General features: G+C 47.2%; 1 protein-coding gene across 1 annotated transcript in view; it reads right to left on the bottom strand.

Moving 5' to 3' along the window:
* Positions 1-8708: 8708 nt before the first annotated feature.
* LOC121201736 (potassium voltage-gated channel subfamily G member 2-like) overlaps positions 8709-19357 on the bottom strand; it is a 91759-nt gene continuing 81110 nt past the window's right edge. Inside the window, exon 3 of the mRNA XM_041067881.2 lies at positions 8709-13122. Within this exon, the coding sequence (XP_040923815.2) occupies positions 12262-13122 (861 nt within the window). The 3' untranslated portion in view covers positions 8709-12261. The remainder of the gene's footprint in view (positions 13123-19357) is intronic.

Below are 19357 nucleotides of genomic sequence, written 5' to 3'. Positions count from 1 at the left end.
CGTTTTAACCGTTCAGTCTAGTTTGACCCTCGCCAGTAACAATTGGTCCCTGGTAACAGGGTGGTGCCCCGTAAATTAAGTAATTGTTAATTCAATTAATAATTATTAAATCAATAATAGTAAGTGTTTCACTTACCAAACTATAGACATTTGTCATATAGTTATATATATTTAAGCTAATAACCCAGATTTGTGAATCTAAATTATAAACATAATTGGTATCTCCACTCAGGAGCTATAAATCCAATTATTATAATTTGTGCTCCTCGCATTGTCAGGCTTGGGCAGGTGTCGGACCCACATGCACGGCGCAGAAACACAGATGTGATTAAGTGCAGGTTTATTCGGTGAATCAGAGTCAGGCAGTCCAGGTCAAACACAGTACGTTCCAGTAGGCAATATACAAAGGAGCAGGCAATCTCAGAATCAAGGTCCAGGCAGGGTTCGGTACACGAGCAGACTTGGCGACAGTACAGACAAGGATCAGGCAAAAACTCACGGTCAGATTATCAGGCACAGGTCTTTCACAGGTTGCGGGATCAACAGGGTTCAGGCAAGAATCAAAGGTCGAGGCGGTCACGGTCAAAACACGAATGGCTACAATAGAATGCTGGAAAGAGTACATGAACTAACAATCTGGCGACTGGTGTGGGTGAGAGGTGGAGGTTAAGTACAGGTGCTGATTACTAATTAGCAACAGGTGTGGATGATGAGAACCGGAGCGTGACAGGAAGTTAACAAAATAAAACAGGATGTGACACGTAACATGAATCATGACAGTACCCCCCCCCCCCTATGGCGTCTTCCACGGCGCCAACGAGCCCCTCCCCCCTCCGCCCAGGGCGGGTGGAGGGAGGAAACAGGAGGAGGGCTCGAATCACCCCCCCTCGCCCGGGCGATGAAGCAGGGTGGGAGGAGGGAGGACATCAGGAGGAGGGTCCAGCGCCGGAATCCTCCTCGTCCGCAGAGCCGTGGCTGTGTTGCCCCATCCCGTCCGGGGACGGGGCCTCAGGATGTGTTGCATGAAAGTCTCTGATAAGGGACTTGTCCAGTATGTCCCGGGCCGGCACCCAAGAGCGTTCGTCCGGCCCGTAGCCCTCCCAGTCGACCAGATACTGGAAGCCCCGCCCCCGACGTCTGCAGTCGCGGAGGTCCCGAACCGTGTAGACAGGCCCTCCGTCCACGATCCGAGGAGGAGGAGGCGGTTGATGTGGAGGAACCATGGGGCACGATCGATAGGGCTTGAGGCGGCTGATGTGGAATGTGGGGTGGATCTTCATTGTCCTGGGCAATGAGAGCCTCACAGAAACAGGATTAATAATTTGCGATATCGTATATGGACCAATGAATTTCGGAGTCAACTTACGGGTCTGGGCCTGCAACCTGAGGTCTCTGGTGGACAACCAGACCTGATCGCCCACCTTGTATTCTGGGCCCGGTATCCGCTTACGGTCGGCCGCCCGCTTGTACTGGTCCCGTGCCCGCAACATGGTGCGCCGTGCCTGCAACCATGTGCGACGGCAACGCTGGACCAGGGCGTGCGCCGACGGGACGCGGACCTCTTCCTCCGAAGCCGGAAATAATGGCGGCTGGAACCCATAGGCGCACTGAAACGGGGTCAGTCCGGTGGAGGCGCAGGGCAGCGTGTTGTGGGCGAACTCCACCCACACGAGTTTGCTGGCCCATGACCCCGGGTTTCTGGAGGCGAGGAGCCGCAATCCTACCTCCAACTGCTGATTGGCCCGTTCGGCCTGTCCATTGGACTCGGGGTGGTACCCTGACGATAAGCTAACTTCAGCCCCTAGGAGAGAACAGAACTCTCGCCAAAACCGCGAGACGAACTGGGGCCCTCGGTCCGACACAATGTCTGAGGGGAAGCCGTGGAGTTTAAAAACATGCTCGAGCATGGCTTGGGCCGTAGCCTTGGCTGACGGCAACTTGGGTAGGGATATAAAGTGGGCTAACCTGGAGAAGCGGTCTACCACCGTCATGACGACTGTCTTCCCCTGGGAGGGTGGTAGGCCGGTGACGAAATCCAGGGCTAGGTGTGACCAGGGGCGGTGCGGCACCGGCAGAGGACGCAGCAGACCGGCCGGTCGCTGATGCGACGCCTTGCCCATGGCACACGTGGGGCATGCGGCGACGTATTCCTGGACGTCCTTCTTCACCGTCGGCCACCAGAACCTCTCCCCCAGCCTAAACAGAGTGCCAGCCACCCCGGGGTGTCCACTTACTAGTGAGGCGTGAGCCCACTGGATGACCTCTCCCCTGAGGTCGGGTGGCACGAACAGCCGGTTGGGCGGGGCGCCGCGTGGGACTGGACGGTCGCGGTTGGCCTCCCGTACCCGACGCTCCACCGACCAGGTGACTGCCCCCACCAGACATCCCGGCGGTAGGATGGACTCAGGTTCTGCTGGTTCCTGCTGCGCGTCATGCAGACGAGACAGAACGTCAGGTTTCACATTCTTGGATCCAGGACGGTACGACAAGTGAAAATTGAAGCGACTGAAGAACAGTGCCCATCGGGCCTGGCGTGAGTTCAGCCGCTTCGCCGTTCTCAGGTACTCAAGGTTCTTATGATCTGTATATACTAGGAAAGGCTGGTCTGCCCCCTCCAGCCAGTGTCTCCACTCCTCTAGGGATACCTTTACCGCGAGCAGTTCTCGGTCCCCGATGTCGTAATTCCGCTCCGCGGGAGATAGCTTGCGGGACATGAAGGCACATGGGTGGATCCTACCGTCCGTGGGATCCCTCTGGGACAGCACGGCCCCGACTCCGGAGTTGGACGCGTCGACCTCCACCACGAACTGCCGCTGTGGGTCGGGCATCCGCAGCACGGGTGCCGTGACGAAACTGCGTTTCAAACGTTGAAACGCCTCCTCTGCCTCGCCTGTCCACTGAAAAGCAGTCTTACATGAGGTTAGTGCGTGCAATGGAGCGGCAATGCTGCTGAACCTCCTGATGAACTTTCTGTAAAAGTTGGCAAATCCTAGGAAGCGCTGCACCTCCTTCCTGCTCTGTGGGACCGGCCACTCCTGAACTGCCTGGGTCTTGGCTGGGTCCATTTCGATCTTGTCCCTGCTGACGATAAATCCTAAAAACGAGACCTGGTCTGCATGGAACTCACACTTTTCTGCCTTAACATATAATCGGTGTTCCAGTAATTTCCTGAGGACCTGGCGGACATGAGCAATGTGCTCCTCCTCGGAGCGGGAAAAGACCAGGATATCATCAAGGTATACAAAGACAAAGTCATTTATCATGGGGCCCGAGTACCTCATTTACAAACGCCTGGAAGACCGCTGGCGCGTTGGTCAGACCAAAGGGCATGACGAGGTACTCATAGTGTCCATTCGGGGTATTGAAGGCCGTCTTCCATTCGTCCCCCTCTCGGATCCGAACCAGGTGGTAGGCGTTGCGGAGGTCCAACTTGGTAAAGTGAGTAGCTCCTGCTAGCAACTCGAACGCGGAGGATAATAAGGGAAGAGGGTAGGAGTCTCTTACAGTGATGTCATTGAGGCCCCGGTAATCAATGCAGGGCCGCAGGGAACCGTCCTTCTTCCCCACAAAGAAGAAACCTGCGCCTGCAGGAGAGGATGAGGGACGAATGATACCCGAGGCCAGCGCGGAGTCCAGATATTCCTTCATGGCCCGGGTTTCCTTGGGAGAAAGCTGATACAACCTCCCCTTGGGAGGCGTGGTCCCTGGGCGCAGGTTGATCGCGCAGTCATGCTTTCGGTGGGGCGGAAGGGAGGTCGCATGGACCTTGCTAAACACAGCGCGAAGGTCGTGGTAGCAATCGGGGGACTCCCGTCAGATCGGCCTGCTCGATCTCCTCACCGATTGTCGCCGTCGCCCCTGCAGGTGCCTGTTGGGAGACTGCGGGCTGAAAGCAAGTGTTCATACAGTCTGAATCCCATCGGCTCACCTCCCCCTTGCGCCAATCCAGTGTGGGGTTGTGTAGCCTCAACCACGTGTGGCCCAGTACCACCGGGTGGTAGCACGACTCCACGACCAAAAACGTGATTTTCTCGGTGTGCGTGTCAGAAAAGGTCATTATTACCGGTTTCAGTTCGATGCGTGACTCTCCAGAGCCGTCGTCCGTCCAGCGCGGCCGTCTCCACGGGAGAAGCCAAGGGAATGGCCGCGATGCCCAGTCGCTCCACAAGTCCGGCGTCCATCAGACTGGCATCAGCTCCGGAGTCAATGAGGACCGCCTGCTGGACGGATCGGGTACTGGAGACTAGTGTTACCGTAGGCAATGAGCGAGCGGAGGCGCTACCTAAAATTGTTCGGCTCACCGCTACCCTCCGTGCTAGCGATGAGCCATGTCTTTTAGTGGACAGCGCAGGGCAAGATGCCCGGCCTGACCGCAATACAAACACAGTCCATGGGAGCGTCGGCGTCGCTTCTCCTCCTCTGACAGCCGTGCGCGGCCGATCTGCATCGGTTCCTCTGGCTGCGGTCCCACTTCCGGGTTCCGAGGAACGGACTGACCGCCAGGCTCACGCTGCCCCCTCCTGGGGCTCGTGGTGCGAAGTCGACGGTTTCTCCCGCAGGCTTTCCTCTCGGTGGTGCTCCCGTTCGTTGCTCCCCAGCCTGCGGTCAATTTGTATCGCCAGGGCGATCAGAGCGTCCAAACTGCTGGGCAAATCCCTCGCCTGCCAAGCAGTCCTTGACTCGCCGAGAGAGTCCGCGGATAAATACATCACCCAGTGCGGTGGCGTCCCAGCCTGCTTCTGCGGCTAGCGTGCGGAACTCGATTGCGTACTTCGCCGTCGGTCTGCCGCCCTGTCGAATATTAACCAGCCGCTGAGCCGCTTCGCGTCCCGGGGTGACTTCCTGGAAGATCTGTTTCAATGCGGTGGCGAAGGCGGCGAAGGTGCACACGCAGGAAGAGCCGTTTTGCCACTCCGCTGTCGCCCATGCTTCCGCGTCCCCCGTCAGGTGCGAAATAGCGTATGCCACCCGAGCGCGCTCCGAGGGAAACGCGGGTGAATGCAGTTCAAAATGAATCTCACACTGTGTGAGAAATGCTCGACAGTCTCCTGACTCACCAGAGAACCGTAGCGGGGCGCCTAGCCTGGCGTCTGGAGCGACGGCCATGGGAACCGCTGCTGCCAGGGGCGCTGCCGCGGCAGTGGCGCTCGGGGTCGGTCTCGTCTCTCCCGTCGAGCTCTGGGTCAGGCGATTCATTGCCTCAGTTAATCCTGCCATCGCCGTCTCCTGTCGCAAAACACACTCGGCCAATCTCTGGAGAGCGGCGTTGGTTTTCTCCTCCTGCTCTGCTGCTCGCTGCTCCTGAGCCATGAGCTGAGCACGGAGGTTCTCTGCACCGGCGGAGTCCATTTCTGGCCAGATTGTTCTGTCAGGCTTGGGCAGGTGTCGGACCCACATGCACGGCGCAGAAACACAGATGTGATTAAGTGCAGGTTTATTCGGTGAATCAGAGTCAGGCAGTCCAGGTCAAACACAGTACGTTCCAGTAGGCAATATACAAAGGAGCAGGCAATCTCAGAATCAAGGTCCAGGCAGGGTTCGGTACACGAGCAGACTTGGCGACAGTACAGACAAGGATCAGGCAAAAACTCACGGTCAGATTATCAGGCACAGGTCTTTCACAGGTTGCGGGATCAACAGGGTTCAGGCAAGAATCAAAGGTCGAGGCGGTCACGGTCAAAACACGAATGGCTACAATAGAATGCTGGAAAGAGTACATGAACTAACAATCTGGCGACTGGTGTGGGTGAGAGGTGGAGGTTAAGTACAGGTGCTGATTACTAATTAGCAACAGGTGTGGATGATGAGAACCGGAGCGTGACAGGAAGTTAACAAAATAAAACAGGATGTGACACGTAACATGAATCATGACACGCATATCCCCAACAGTCCTTTCTGTCATTTGGAAGAAGTCGCTGCTGAATGTTTTTTCTAATGATGATAATTTTATTACTAAAGTAGTTCATAAAGTCATTGCTGCTGAGATTTAAGGGGATAGTAGACTCAATACAGCTTTGACTCTTTGTCAGCCTGGCTACAGTGCTGAAAAGAAACCTGGGGTTGTTTTTGTTTTCCTCAATTAGGGAGGAATAATATGTTTTTCTAACAGCACAAAGTGCTTTTTTATATTTCATTAGGCTGTCCTTCCATGCAATGTAGTTTACATTTATTTTGTTGGAACGCCATTGTCTCTCTAGTTGTCTGGTCCTTTGCTTTAGGCATTAGGAGTTATACCACGGAGCTAACCTCCTCTGATTCTCTGTCTTCTTCAGAGGAGGAGCCACTGTGTCTAACATTGTACGTAGAGAAGCTGCAGCATATTCTACAAGACAGTCAACCTGTTCATAAGGATTAAGGTGACTGTTCTCTGTGTATCTACAAGACATTGAGGCAAAAGATGATGGAATCATCTGCTTGAATCTGGCAACAGCGTTGTCAGATAAACATCTGCTATAGTAACATTTCTTTCCAGCTATTGTAGGGTCAATTGTGCTAAATTCAAAAGTTAATAAGAAATGGTCAGATAACAGAGGGTTCTGGGAAAGAACTATTAATTTATCAATTTCAACCCCATATGTCAGGACAAGATCAAGGGTGTGGTTTAAAACGATGAGTGGGTTCATTTACCTGCTGTGTAAAACCAATAGTGTCTATTAAGGAGTTAAAAGCAGTGCTGAGACAGTTGCTGTCAACATCTACATGAATGTTAAAGTCTCCCACTACAATGACTTTATCTGTGCTAAGAACTAAGTCAGATAAGAATTCAGAGAATTCAGTTAAGAACTCCGAATATGGAGCAGGAGGACGGTAAACAATACAAAACACAACTGGCTTCTGAGTTTAAGAGTCTGGGTGAGAAAGGCTCAGAGTGAGGCTCTCAATTGAGTTATAACAAGGTTTAGGTTTAGGAGTAATTAATAAATCTGATTTATAAATTGCTGCTACTCCTTCACCTCTACCTGTACTTCTTGGAACATGATAGTTGATGTGACTCATTGGAGTCGACTCATTTAAAGTAACATATTCATCCTGCTGCAGCCAGGTTTCAGTGAGACAGAACAGATCTATGTGATGGTCACTTATCAAGTCATTTGTTAAAAAGGATTTAGATGAGAGAGATCTGATATTTAATAAACCACACTTTATTAGCTTACTGTTATTTTGTTCCGTAAGAGGAACTGTTTTGATGTTTATTAAATTCTGGTAAGTCACTCCTCTTTGATTTGTTTGTGACTTGTATAGTTTAGGTGGTCGAGAAGCAGACACAGTCTCTATGCGATAACTAAGACTAAGAGTGGGTGGCGGCTGTAGAGAACACGCAGAGAGGCGTGTAAGACTGCGACTCTGCGTCCTGGGCTCCAATCTGAGTTGTCACGGAGTGGGGAGGCTAAGCAACATGGCCATGTTACTAGAAAGCAGAGAGGCTCCGTTCAACGTGGGATGGACGCCGTCTCTTCTAATCAGCCCAGGTTTTCCCCAAAAAGTGCTCCAATTAGCCACAAAGCCCACACCGTTTGCAGGACACCACCTAGACAACCAGCGGTGGAGCGATGACAGCCGGCTATACATGTCATCGCTGGTCACATTGGGGAGGGGTCCCGAGAAAACTATGGAGTCCGACATTGTTTTGGCGAACGAACACACCGACTCAATGTTAGTTTTAGTGACTTCCGATTGGTGTAACCGGGCGTCATTAGCTCCTGCGTGTATTACGATCTTAGCGTACTTACGTTTATCCTTAGACAGGAGCTTAAGATAAGACTCAATGTCGCCCGCTCTGGCCCCAGGCAAACACCTAACTATGACCACTGGATTCTCTAACTTCACGTTTCGGACTATGGAGTCACCAATGATCAGAGTGGGTTTCTCAGCGGGTGTGTCGCTGAGTGGGGAAAATCTGTTTGAAACGTAAAGCGGTTGGTGGTGAACCGTGGGCGCCTGCCTAAAGCTACGTTTCTTACGAGCCGTGACCCAGTCATTACCCAGATGCCTGGGACCTGCTGGGGGACTGGTAGCAGCTAAGCTAGGAGGCTTAGCCTATAGTACACCAGCTGTTAGAGTTAGTTGGTTGTATTTTGTATAAGTAAAAATTATTAAGAGAATAAGAGAACCAGAAAAGAATAAAGAATTATTTAAATCTGCAAATTGTCATAACCTGGACTTTCAGCTAACCATTACCTGTTTTATTTTCACGCCACTTCCGATTTTGTTCTGCCATGTTTACTTTCAGTCGCATAATTCACCAGCTGCAGTCAATCAGTAACCAGTCATTGTATTTAACCTCCAGTAATCACCCAGTCAAGTTGCCAGATGGGTCTGTATATTCATTCCAGCACTCTTCTAGTAAGCCTTGCCAGTGTATGACCTTTGCTTTTTTCCTGACCATGTCTAGCTTTTCTCTTGTATCCTGTGCCTTGTTATGGAGTAAGTTTGACCATTGCCTGTTCCTGACCACCTTTTGCCTGAGCCCTGTCTGCTTGTTGTGCCGATCATTGCCTGCCCGACGACGATCCTAAATGTCTGAGCTGTGCGTTCGGGTTCTCACCTTGCACCTCCATGACAGAACAATCTGGCCAAACCTGGAAGCTTCCAGTCAGCCAGTACTTTTACTTCTTCCCTCCCCCCTGCCAAGACGTCATCTGTTTGTCCGCCTCCAGATCATGCCACGGCTCTGTTTTTTTTCTCTTACTCCAGTTTCGGTAACAACGCTGACACGAAAACAGATTCCAGCTCATGCCCCGACGTCAACATTAACCAGCCTTTTTTCCAGCCACAGAGCCGCGGCATTCCTCTGCAACGGCATCCTGGCCCATCACTTCACCTCAACCTGTCACCTTGACTACCAGTCCGCCATCTGCTCCTGCCTCAGCCTCAGTCTTACTGTCTGTCCCTGTCTCTGCTTCGCTGCGTCTCTCTGCAATTGAACACCGGGCTCTGCTACTGATCCACAGGCCGTTGTTGCGGACTTACTGCCAACCTCTCATGCCTCGGCCACCAGACTTGCACCACTCTCTACTCTTCAGACAGCTCCAGCTACTGCATTGCAGGTTGCTCCAGTCATGGCTCTACAGTCTGTCGCCGCAACCTCATGCCCTGCTCTAGAGCAGTGGTCATCGCCCGTTCAAGCTCCAGCGCATCAGTCACCTTGCCTGGCCCAAGCTCCTGTGCAGCAGCCATGTTGCTTGGCCCAAGCTGCAGTTACAGTCATGTTCTACCCCTGCATTGCTACTGGACTGGTGGCTCCATCTTCGTCACTTTCAGCAACAAAGGTGGCACTGCTTCCTTCATCACCGGCCACCTCGATTTTCCAGTCTTTTGGACCGTCCTCATCCTGGTGGACGTTGCTGCGCCCTGTGGGCTCCTGAACGCGTCTTGTTCAGAAGCCGGCCTCCTATAACATTTCATTGACTCTTTGTTCTGGCCCAGCGGCTGCTGGGCAGACACTCTCCTCGCCTCCACCTTCATTGGTAAGTGTTTGGAGTGTTTGGACTTTGTGTAGCTACCCCATGGACTTATTCTACCTTGTGGATGTTCATGATGCTTAGTTGTGGTCTTGTTTTCTGTGGTTTGGACCATGTCCTGTATTTTCAGCTTTGCCATTTCCTGTTTTATTTTCATTGTCTGCACTGTTACCTGTGTCTACTGTGTACCAACCATTGCCTGCCTGACGACAATCCTAATTAAATCTACTAAACTCAATCCTTGTCTGAGCTGTGCGTTTGGGTCCCTCTATGAGACAAATATTAATGTTCATAATAGAAGGCCCAAAATAAAAGCAATTCTTCTACAAAACCATTTAAAAACACACAAAAAACTAGTAGGGATGTAGTCTGTTAATGACAGACCAGCTCAGAGATAACGATGCATCATACAGGGATTAGGATTACAGTTTGACTGTACCATGTGTCAGGACATGATAGATGGCGGCCCCACATGCACGGCTCAAACAAGTTTTGAACGTTACAAAAAGGGATTTTTTCCGGAAATGCAGAGTCAGAGTCAGGCAGGGTCATACACAAGTAACCAGAAAGGTTCAGGCAGGCTCAGTTCCGTGGACAGACAGGGTTCGTTAAACGTGTTGGTAGAGATAGCAGTACCGTTCAGGACGAGGCAGAATCGTAGTCATAAAACAGGCAGGGTAATTACCAGACAGGTTCAGCAGACGATGCAGGCAGGGATCAGGCAAGGCTCGGTAACGGTAGGCAAAACAAGATCGGAAACACGGGTCGGGACAAGAACAAAAACGCTGGATGATGATGAATGCACGCAAACACGAACTAACAATCTGGCAAGGCACTGGTATGAGAGCTGGTGCTTACAGTAAATGCTAGGTGACTGATTATTGATGAAGTGCAGGTGTGGATAATGACCGGTAGAAGCAGGGAACAGCAGTGACATGACGTAAACAGGAAGTCCTTTCAAAGTAATGGCAGAAGTAAACCCAAGACGTGACAGTAAACACAGCTGTGGAGTGAGTGGCAGGAAGTCCTTCAAAATAAAACCCGAGAATAGAACCAGACACTACCGAAAGTAAGGAACTCAAAATAAAACAAGGAGCAGGACCAGAGACTGTGACACCATGGCATCAACAAGATTGAGCCGGCTATCCTGACCATCTGATCTAGACTAATAGATAATGTGAGTGCCTGTAGAAAATCACCTCCACCTTTATTGTGACTGCATTTGTCTAAAGACACCTTCTCTGGCACCAGGGAGTAAAATGTCCTGGATCTGTCCTTTGTACATCTGGTCTCCATTTATTTGGTTTCTGTCTTGTTGGTCATGATGACAGCATAGGGACCAAAACAACTGACAATATTTTATTCATATGTCAATGTACATGTTTAAGTATTTATTTAACAATTTTACTACCATTAGTATTAAACTTTATTATAACATTACATTGTCACAAGAACAACTTACATTATTTCAACCAATTTTAACGTAACATATAAGCATTTTTTACCTTTTTACAACCATTGGAGTTAACATTTTAATGTTACATCAACGTCATAACAATAACTGAAATGTTGAAGGTTGGTTGTGTGCCTGCTGGGTTGATAACTTGTCATGCTTCCTATGCCACTGCCTCAGTTCCTGTGTTCTCTGCTTGTGTTTTGTTTCTCCTGCCACCAAGCTGCTGACCTAACTGCTAACACGCAAAACCATGGTGAATTTATGCAGGGTCCGGAGCCCTTCATCGGTGCCTCAGAGCTATTGTTTCTATAATTCTATTCACAGGTCTTTGTTGGAGTAACATGCTCCGTGGATATTTTCTCCTCCTCTTCAAAAGTATACCTTTGTTGGCTGATCCTCTGTTCCTTCGTTTGAATCCTCCATACTGATGCAGACTACAGTGTCTCACTCTAATAATAATCTCCTGTGGAACCAGACAAACCAGCCGCTCTCATGTCTACTTTGGCCTCTAAAATGCCTTACGCATGCTTGATTAAAGTGATCAGTGAGTTTTATTTGACAAAACATAAGTAAAGTCACAAAGCGTGATTGCCAAAATTCTCAAACTGCCTTGAGGGGGCTCTTCCTCATCCCTCATCTCGTCTTGCTTTTGTTGTTATTTACCATCAGTGTATGTTTTTCTGGGCCATGAGACAATTGCCAAAACTCAAAATCACTGCTGAGCAGGACAGACAAGATACAGAATCATATGTGGGTGAATCAAACACAGAAAGACAAATACACACTGTACACATGTAGCACGTTTAAACAAACTAGACAAAAAACGTGTAAATGTAGTAACAAACAAGCAACAACCTAGAATATAAAGTGAAACCAAAATAAAACAACAAACATAATATCCATCAACAAAGCAGTAAAGTGTTAGTTCCCCTATTTAACGTCTAGACCAGGTGTAACAATGTTGGTTGTGACAAAGGCTAAAAGTGTTTCACGCTTCCACAGGCTGGAGAAAAAAACTGTCTGAAGCTAAACTGCATATTTCCCTAAACATCAACAAATTCTGATACTCTGACAACCAAAACATTATCAGCACTAAAAATCACAAATGCAACTTGATAAAGGCAGGTCGTTTAGCGGGTGGCTACGTACAGATAGAATTATTTGAATTTTAAGTTAAAGATTTTGTATCCCCAATAATTTGTGTTTAAATAAATAATGGTGATCAAAGCTAAACATTAGATCAATATAATATCAGGAAACACATTAAACTACACTATGAACCTGAAGCTGCAGAGGTTAAAAATACTTTTGGCTGTATAATGTCTTTAGTACATTTCTGTGAACTCATCCTGTTTGAGGAGAAGGAAGAGGCTGATCGCTGTTGCTCTGAGCCAGCATTGTGATATCTTTAGAGAAAAGAAAATAATGGTTGTCCAAACCAAGTAAGAAGTCTGGTTCTCCCCACTCATTCATCCATGGTTCTTTTACTTTCACGCTTTCCTCAGTAGCCAGCTCAGCCCCTCTCTCCTCCCTCCACAGCCTTTTGTGCTCTTCCTTGAGCTCGGTGTAGGTGCGGTAAAATGTGTGAAAGATTGATGTAGAAGGAAAAGACAGAATGAGAATTCCAGCCAAAATAGAGATGAGTGCCACCAATTGGCCTGGTATGCTTCGTGGCACCATATCGCCATACCCCACTGTTGTCACAGAGATGATGGACCACCAGTAGGATGCTGGAATGCTGCTAAAGCTGAGCTGTGCATTTGGAGAGAGTTCACTTTCAGCAAGATGCACCAATGGGGAAAAAAGCGTCACTGCCACACACACAAAGAGCATCAGCAGGCCAAAGTCTTTCATGCTTCGCTGAATGGTCAGGCCCAAAGTCTGCAGACCCACAGAGTGACGGGCCAGGCGCATCACATAGAGGATCCGCAGGGCCCTCATGACACGTAGGGTCAGACCTAGTTTATCTAAGGTGCTCCTTCCTGCTCCAGCCACAATGTCCTGCACAGATTCATCTTTGAGCTCCAGAAGCAGGGAAACATAGTAGGGTAGGATGGCAGCAGCATCAATGATGTTGAGTGGGCCACGAAGGAATTCCAGCTTACTTTGTGCATGAAAAAAACGTATCAGGACTTCTAAAGTAAACCAAGCGACACACACGGACTCCACGATGAACATGTTACGGCACTTTTGTGAGCATTCACCCTGTGGAGACAAACAAAAGGCACAACACTGAGATAGTGTGTTGAAAGTGTTGAAAAGCAAAGGCAAAGGCAAAGCCTCTTGAGGTGTTTTCTCTCTGCTCCCGTTCTACTTTGCTTGCAGTGTCCTTCTCCTGTCTCTTCTGTGCACCCTGTTCTGCTATTCTGGAATAACTATTTTTTTAAACATGGAGCTAATCAACTGGACACTCAGCACATCGGATAAATTTTTCTCACAAAGAAAACAATCTCTGGGAGCGCCACTCTGCCCCTCTGGGACTCTTGCCTCTGGTTACGGGCGAGACGCTTGGAATTCCTGGTGCCCTGTGTGTCTGGAGCCACTGTCCATCAAGAATGCAGAGGATCTATTCATACTTTGGACTTTGGGCTAATTATAATTGGCTTTGGTGGTGCCCTGCTTTAACGGAAGATTGGAAAATCTGTGGCAGATTCCACCTGCCAAGAAGTTACTAACACCGGTGGGGGCCATGGTTACTTGGCTGACGGAATTACACCAGACGATGGCCCGGATTGATGGATTGACAAGTAACATCTCAGCTCGTTCGGATAATTTGCATCAGTGGATGACCCGGTTTGAGGGACTGATCCCGTACGGAGGAGGACAAGAGACAGATGGATAACATCTGCAGACAGACTGAACACTTGGTGAATTTAGTGACAGCCTTGTCAACGGTAACCCATGGTCCCACAAGAGGCGATGACTCCCTAAGTTCTGACCGATTGGACTATTGATCTAGACAAATTAGTCATGGATTGTTAAAATGTACTAGAATTAGCTGTGTAATATTCTGTCCCTTCTCCCTCACCCCTCCTTTCCCAGGTCCAATCTAGCTCACCAGCTGTGCCTCTATCTACTTTCCCTTTATTGTGTCTCCCTTTAAGGACAACTGTTGGACTGGCTTGGTCGGCCTCAGTCATACATCTATAAACAACACTTCACTATACTGATGCAGATACACCCCCTCCCCTACACCGCAAGACTAATCTAGCCTTTATCTATCTCCCATTCCACCCCAGCAATTCTAGACCATTAACACTATTTCCTTAACTGGGAGAACTATCCTTTAATCTCACTAAGAATTGTCTATCTTTAATTTATATTTTACTTCACTACAGTAAACAATTGAGTAAGAGCTTTTGAAGCATCCTGCTGTTTTAATTTTTCACAATATGTGGTAGTCAATGTGATGTTCGTAGCCTCTGAGTGACATTAAAAAAATCTGACAAAGTCAGGCTGGATGGTAAAAGTGGATTAACACCTCTAAATAGTCCAGAAACCACAACAACTGTTTTTTATATGGGGGCAGCTACTGTCAGTGTCAGGTATATGCTGACATTGAGATGGTCACATTCAGGCCAGAATTAAAGGGGCTGACATATTATAGGGTCAGGGTTTACAATAACCCAGCCCTAAGTAAACTGAATGTAGGAATTTATAATATAATATACAGTAGCAGCAACCACTAGTTGGCTTTCTAGCCCAGGCAGGCACATTGGGGGATAATGTGTAAAGCAGCTGATGTAAATAATTCATAGACGGTTGAAGAACTACGCTCTGTGTTGATTTTATTTGTGTGTTTTTGTCAACACGTCCTTTTGTTATTATTATTTACAGCCCAAGGGACACCTTCACCCACACCATCCTCCCTCACTGTGCTGGTCAGCTGTATTTTCGTGGTAAGATTAAGCTGACTGTGAATGGAAACAATCTAAAAATCAGCACAAGGATATAATAATGATGTGAAGGTATACTGATGTAAACTCCTGGTGGCAAGGCACACGAGAGAAACATCCTGAATACCTCAGTTCTCTAAATCTTTGGGGTTTTGTCTTGGTTGACACCCTTCTGCAACACTGTGTAAACAGTGACTGAAAAAGTGGGCCCCTGCCATTTGAGGATTTCATATCTGCATATTGTGGATAATTTGTTCTGTTAACAGGGCCTGTCAGTGTGTTCTGGGGAAGTTTGATTGATTTACCAATTGATCTAAACTCGGTCATTTAGCTATCATTATGGGTACTTATGAAGTCATGACCCAAAGGTGAAGATCCAGAATGCAAAGAGCCAAAATGAGCTGGAAGGCATATACCTGACTCAGAATTCATACTGTGATAATCATGTATGTGTCATTCAAAGTCTAATGCAAGTGAATGTCACTGCTCGCCAGGAGTGAGGAGAAGAGATTGGCCCAAACGCACAGCTTGAGAGACAGGACTTGAAGCATGCAGGAATTAATATCATTAATCTCAAACAGCAGTCAAAAGCGTGGTCAAGCAGGCAGTGATCAAAACCAGTAATTCAGAGATCCAGCAAAGGTACAGGCTAGAGATGTCCAACTCGAGACCTCCCACTCGACTCGGCATCGATCTTTTGAAGCAGAAGTGTCGTCAAGCAGAATCTCGAGCGCGTTCCGAATCCCGTGACCAAGGAGAGCGAGAGGTGTCGATACGTCACGTGACTGCCGAGCAGCTTATCTGCAGTTTGAACGGACTGGTTGTTTCAATATGTCAGAGCTTTATAAATGTGGCAAGCGGTCCGGAGATGATCTATAAGATGATAGATGATCTATAAGATAGACAAGTTTCACATTACAGATATCTGCAATGTATTTATGACAAGTCCAAAATGTAATTAAAGACTAAAACTACATTTTGACAAGTTGCCATCTCTAGTACAGGCATGGACAAGGCAAAGGCATGATCAAGATACAGGCACGAGTCTAAAAACGACAGACTTACTGGGATTGCTAGAAGATTAAACAACAGAATGCTAGAACAAACAATCTGGCAGAGAACAAAGGAACGTGCTGGTGGCTATACAGTATACTGAACTAATGACAAATTAACCACAGCTGGGAGATCACGTGACAAAAGGCAAAGCAGGCAAAAGGCACGACAGAACAGAAACCGGTAATACTACCAAAATAAAACATGCATACAAAACCCCAGACTGTGACAGTGAAGATCATCATCAATGATTGAAGAGGCGGTTGGGGGTAGAGAGAAAGAAATAATGTTTGCCCTGTTCAAACCTGGGGAATAAAAAAACGATTCTGATTCTGAAAGCGGCTGATTAACTTCGTAGGAACACATTTCATGTGGTACAGGTGAAAGGGAGACTAACAACCCAACGCAGCCGAGGCTGTAGCAGCAGAGAAACGCAGATCTTTGTCCTGCGTGTTGATGCGTGTTTCCCCTAAAGTATTTTACACTTATTGGCCGAGTGGAGACCATATGTTAACACTAGAACTACTAAAAGACGTACACCTTTACATATACCCCTAACAACGGCTGGGTGTTCACTTGTCCGCCACGCTCCAGCTGGAACCCTGCCAAGAGCCGCTTTTGGTACGTAAAGAGGGCCATCCCCGAGCACTCTGTGGGGTGGGACGCATGGGCTCGCTGACCCTGCTGCTGCCTGCAAGGCAGAGCAGGGTTCCTACTCATGTTCCTATGAGTCTATGAGTGACATCCACTGCTACAATGTTCCACCGGTATGTGCTTGGATTTACAACGTGAAAGTATGAGTATCATTGTTGCGGTCTCACCGAAGGAAGCAATAAAAAACATCAACAATACAATAAGACAGTTTTTCTGCTTTGCTTATTTACAAAAAAACTAAATAAAGTTCACACATTATTGCACTGTAACGTTACCAAAAGTTACAGAAACGATGACAGTACACCCATCTAATTTTAACAAATGTGCAATTAAAAATATATTATAAACCAAAAACGCTTGAAAGCATTTTGGTTTTATATTCCGTTTATTTCGTTATTTCCCCTTCAACCTGTACCACATAATAAGTCAGTGCAGAGCTACAGCCACGTTCCCAGGAGCTTCACCAGTCGCTTTCGGCAGTGAGTCATAGACGGAAGTTGTTCTGCCCGCTTTCATGTAGACAAGGAACTCTTCATTTTTTTCAAACATAGATTTTGTTAATTTAGTTTACGGCGCAGAGCGAGTTCCAAATCCACTGTATTGCCTGTGTAATAAAAGTTTGTTTTTCTGCAGATATTGTGGTAAATGTCATTACGGTAAAGTATAATAATGCAGCTTCCGTTTAAAGGGCACATTGACTATGTCTTACTGTTTTAACTGTTTAACTTGGCCACCTTAAAAGTGATCAAAGTGGTTTATTCTGTGGTTTATGGAAACCAAGTGTCCTTTCTTTGCGAAGCTCATTCTGGCAAAATGCTCCAATGCCACAGTCGACTCATTTTTCCCCAAAACGAGAAAACGGGAAACAGCTTTGAATCCATTTATTTGTCTGATTTCAAAAACAGACGGTGGGGGTTTCTCGTTACAATACGAAGTTACTGGACTTACTGGGAGCGTGTCCAGACACATTAACAGGTCCTCCGGGTTTAAAATGTTCTAAAACGACGTGTTTTCTCATCTTCCCAGCTTTTATTCTAGAGGGGGAAATTAAACTGTTAAAACGTACACGGACCCGACACTTAAACACGAGGACATACTGTATAAAGACAGCAGCGACATCAGCAATTGACAACCAACACTAGCGCATCTTGACAACTTGATCCAAGTCATCTGCCTATGAATAAGTGGCTCCTCAGCACCATCGTTTGTTCTCTGCTTTTTTCTCAAAAGAAAAATCAGCTTTAAATCCAACTCCGTGCCTTGTGTCGAAAAAACAACAACACTTGAATTCCGTTTGTCGCTTATATCAAGAGAGGACGAATTGAAATGAAAATCCTCTTTTTCCTTATGATCAACAAACCAGAAGACGAGTACAGATATACACATAAAATACATTTATAACACATATTGATGAGTAAATATAGATTCCTATTTTATGTTATTATACTTATATTATTCTATTGGATTGGCTGGAGGAGGGACTGTGTCTCTCGGCTGGCCTGGAAACTGTGTAAAAACATCAGCAGCTTCGGCAATTGGCAAAGAACACTAGCGCGCACTAGTGAGCAAAGACGCATAATTATCTATAATATTTAAAAATGAACTACTCTAAATTTAATGATAAAATACCATGACATTGTTTTTTGTGTTTGTGTGACACAGATAGAAATGAACAGTCGGACTTCACATCTTTGCGCCACCTGGTGGTTAACATGAGACTAGCACCCTGATTTTTTTCAGCTTGCTGCAGGATTAAAAATCCTTAGTCAGGGACGCACCCGTGGGGCGCTGGCGTGCGCGTGCACGTACTGCAGTAAAAAAGGTGGTCGCTTTGAAGTGCAACGACTGTATGTTAATCTGTTTCTCACTTTGCATATCGAAATAATGTGTATTATAGTATAGTTACCTGCATAGCAGTGATTTTTAATTTATCCTTAATGTTCACTGTGTATATTTTTTCTTTTGTTCAAATTAAATTCTGTTTAGTATTATTCTCAGTCTGTCTGTTTGGTTGTTCATTTGGGTCCTCTCCTCTGTGGTTTGTGTCTTGAGTAGAGCCGACCAGAGTTTAGTTTGTATTTCCCCATGTGGGATTCTAATCACCAGCTCAAATCAGCTGATCAGTTCAAATTTGAGCTGACCTGGTGAACCTAGGGGTTTAGACCTTAGTAGCCTCCCTAGCAAGTGTAACCAGCCTCAGCTGCTCCAGTGTGTGAAAGTTGATACTTCATCACTGAAAAGCAAGTTTTGTTATTAATATTTTACATTTTATCAGCAAAACAATGCAACAACATTTCACATTGAGGGTCTATGTCCAGAGAAGACAGGGAAAATGGAAGTAATATGTGTTGTGGCTAAAAATGGTCATATCCTACCTGTCGGTTAGCTCCGCCCCTCTCAGCCCGACCATTGCTGGGGCAGGTACAGAAAAAAACATGAAGCACTAGTTGTAGTCTGTGACCACATGGCAATCAATCTCCTGAGATGTTTCAGTGGAATTTTGCAGAGGAAGAAATGATAATTTCTCTGCATAGAAAATATGGTGGAATCTGAGTGTCTATTCATTCTTAAATACAACCTGCCATCGCCATCCACCATTTGCATTATACCTCCGTGGTGTATGTTCTGATCTCCCAAGCAGGCTTTTGATTTGCTTTCCTCATTATTTTCATTTTCTTTATTATTTCAATAAATCGCACAAAATGACAACTCTCTCATCTGCCTTCATTCTAAAATTTTCCACCACCGTTCTTGGCGTCACGAACAGGATCCTGCTGCAGGTCGTCTAGACGGCGTGATCAGGGACGACAGTCCTGAGGACTAGGTTCACTCAACCT

The sequence above is a fragment of the Betta splendens genome, chromosome 16, assembly GCF_900634795.4.
Source record: "Betta splendens chromosome 16, fBetSpl5.4, whole genome shotgun sequence".
Taxonomy (NCBI): Eukaryota; Metazoa; Chordata; class Actinopteri; order Anabantiformes; family Osphronemidae; genus Betta; species Betta splendens.
Note: the sequence above shows the minus strand (reverse complement) of the source record. Positions and strands in the feature narration are given on the sequence as shown.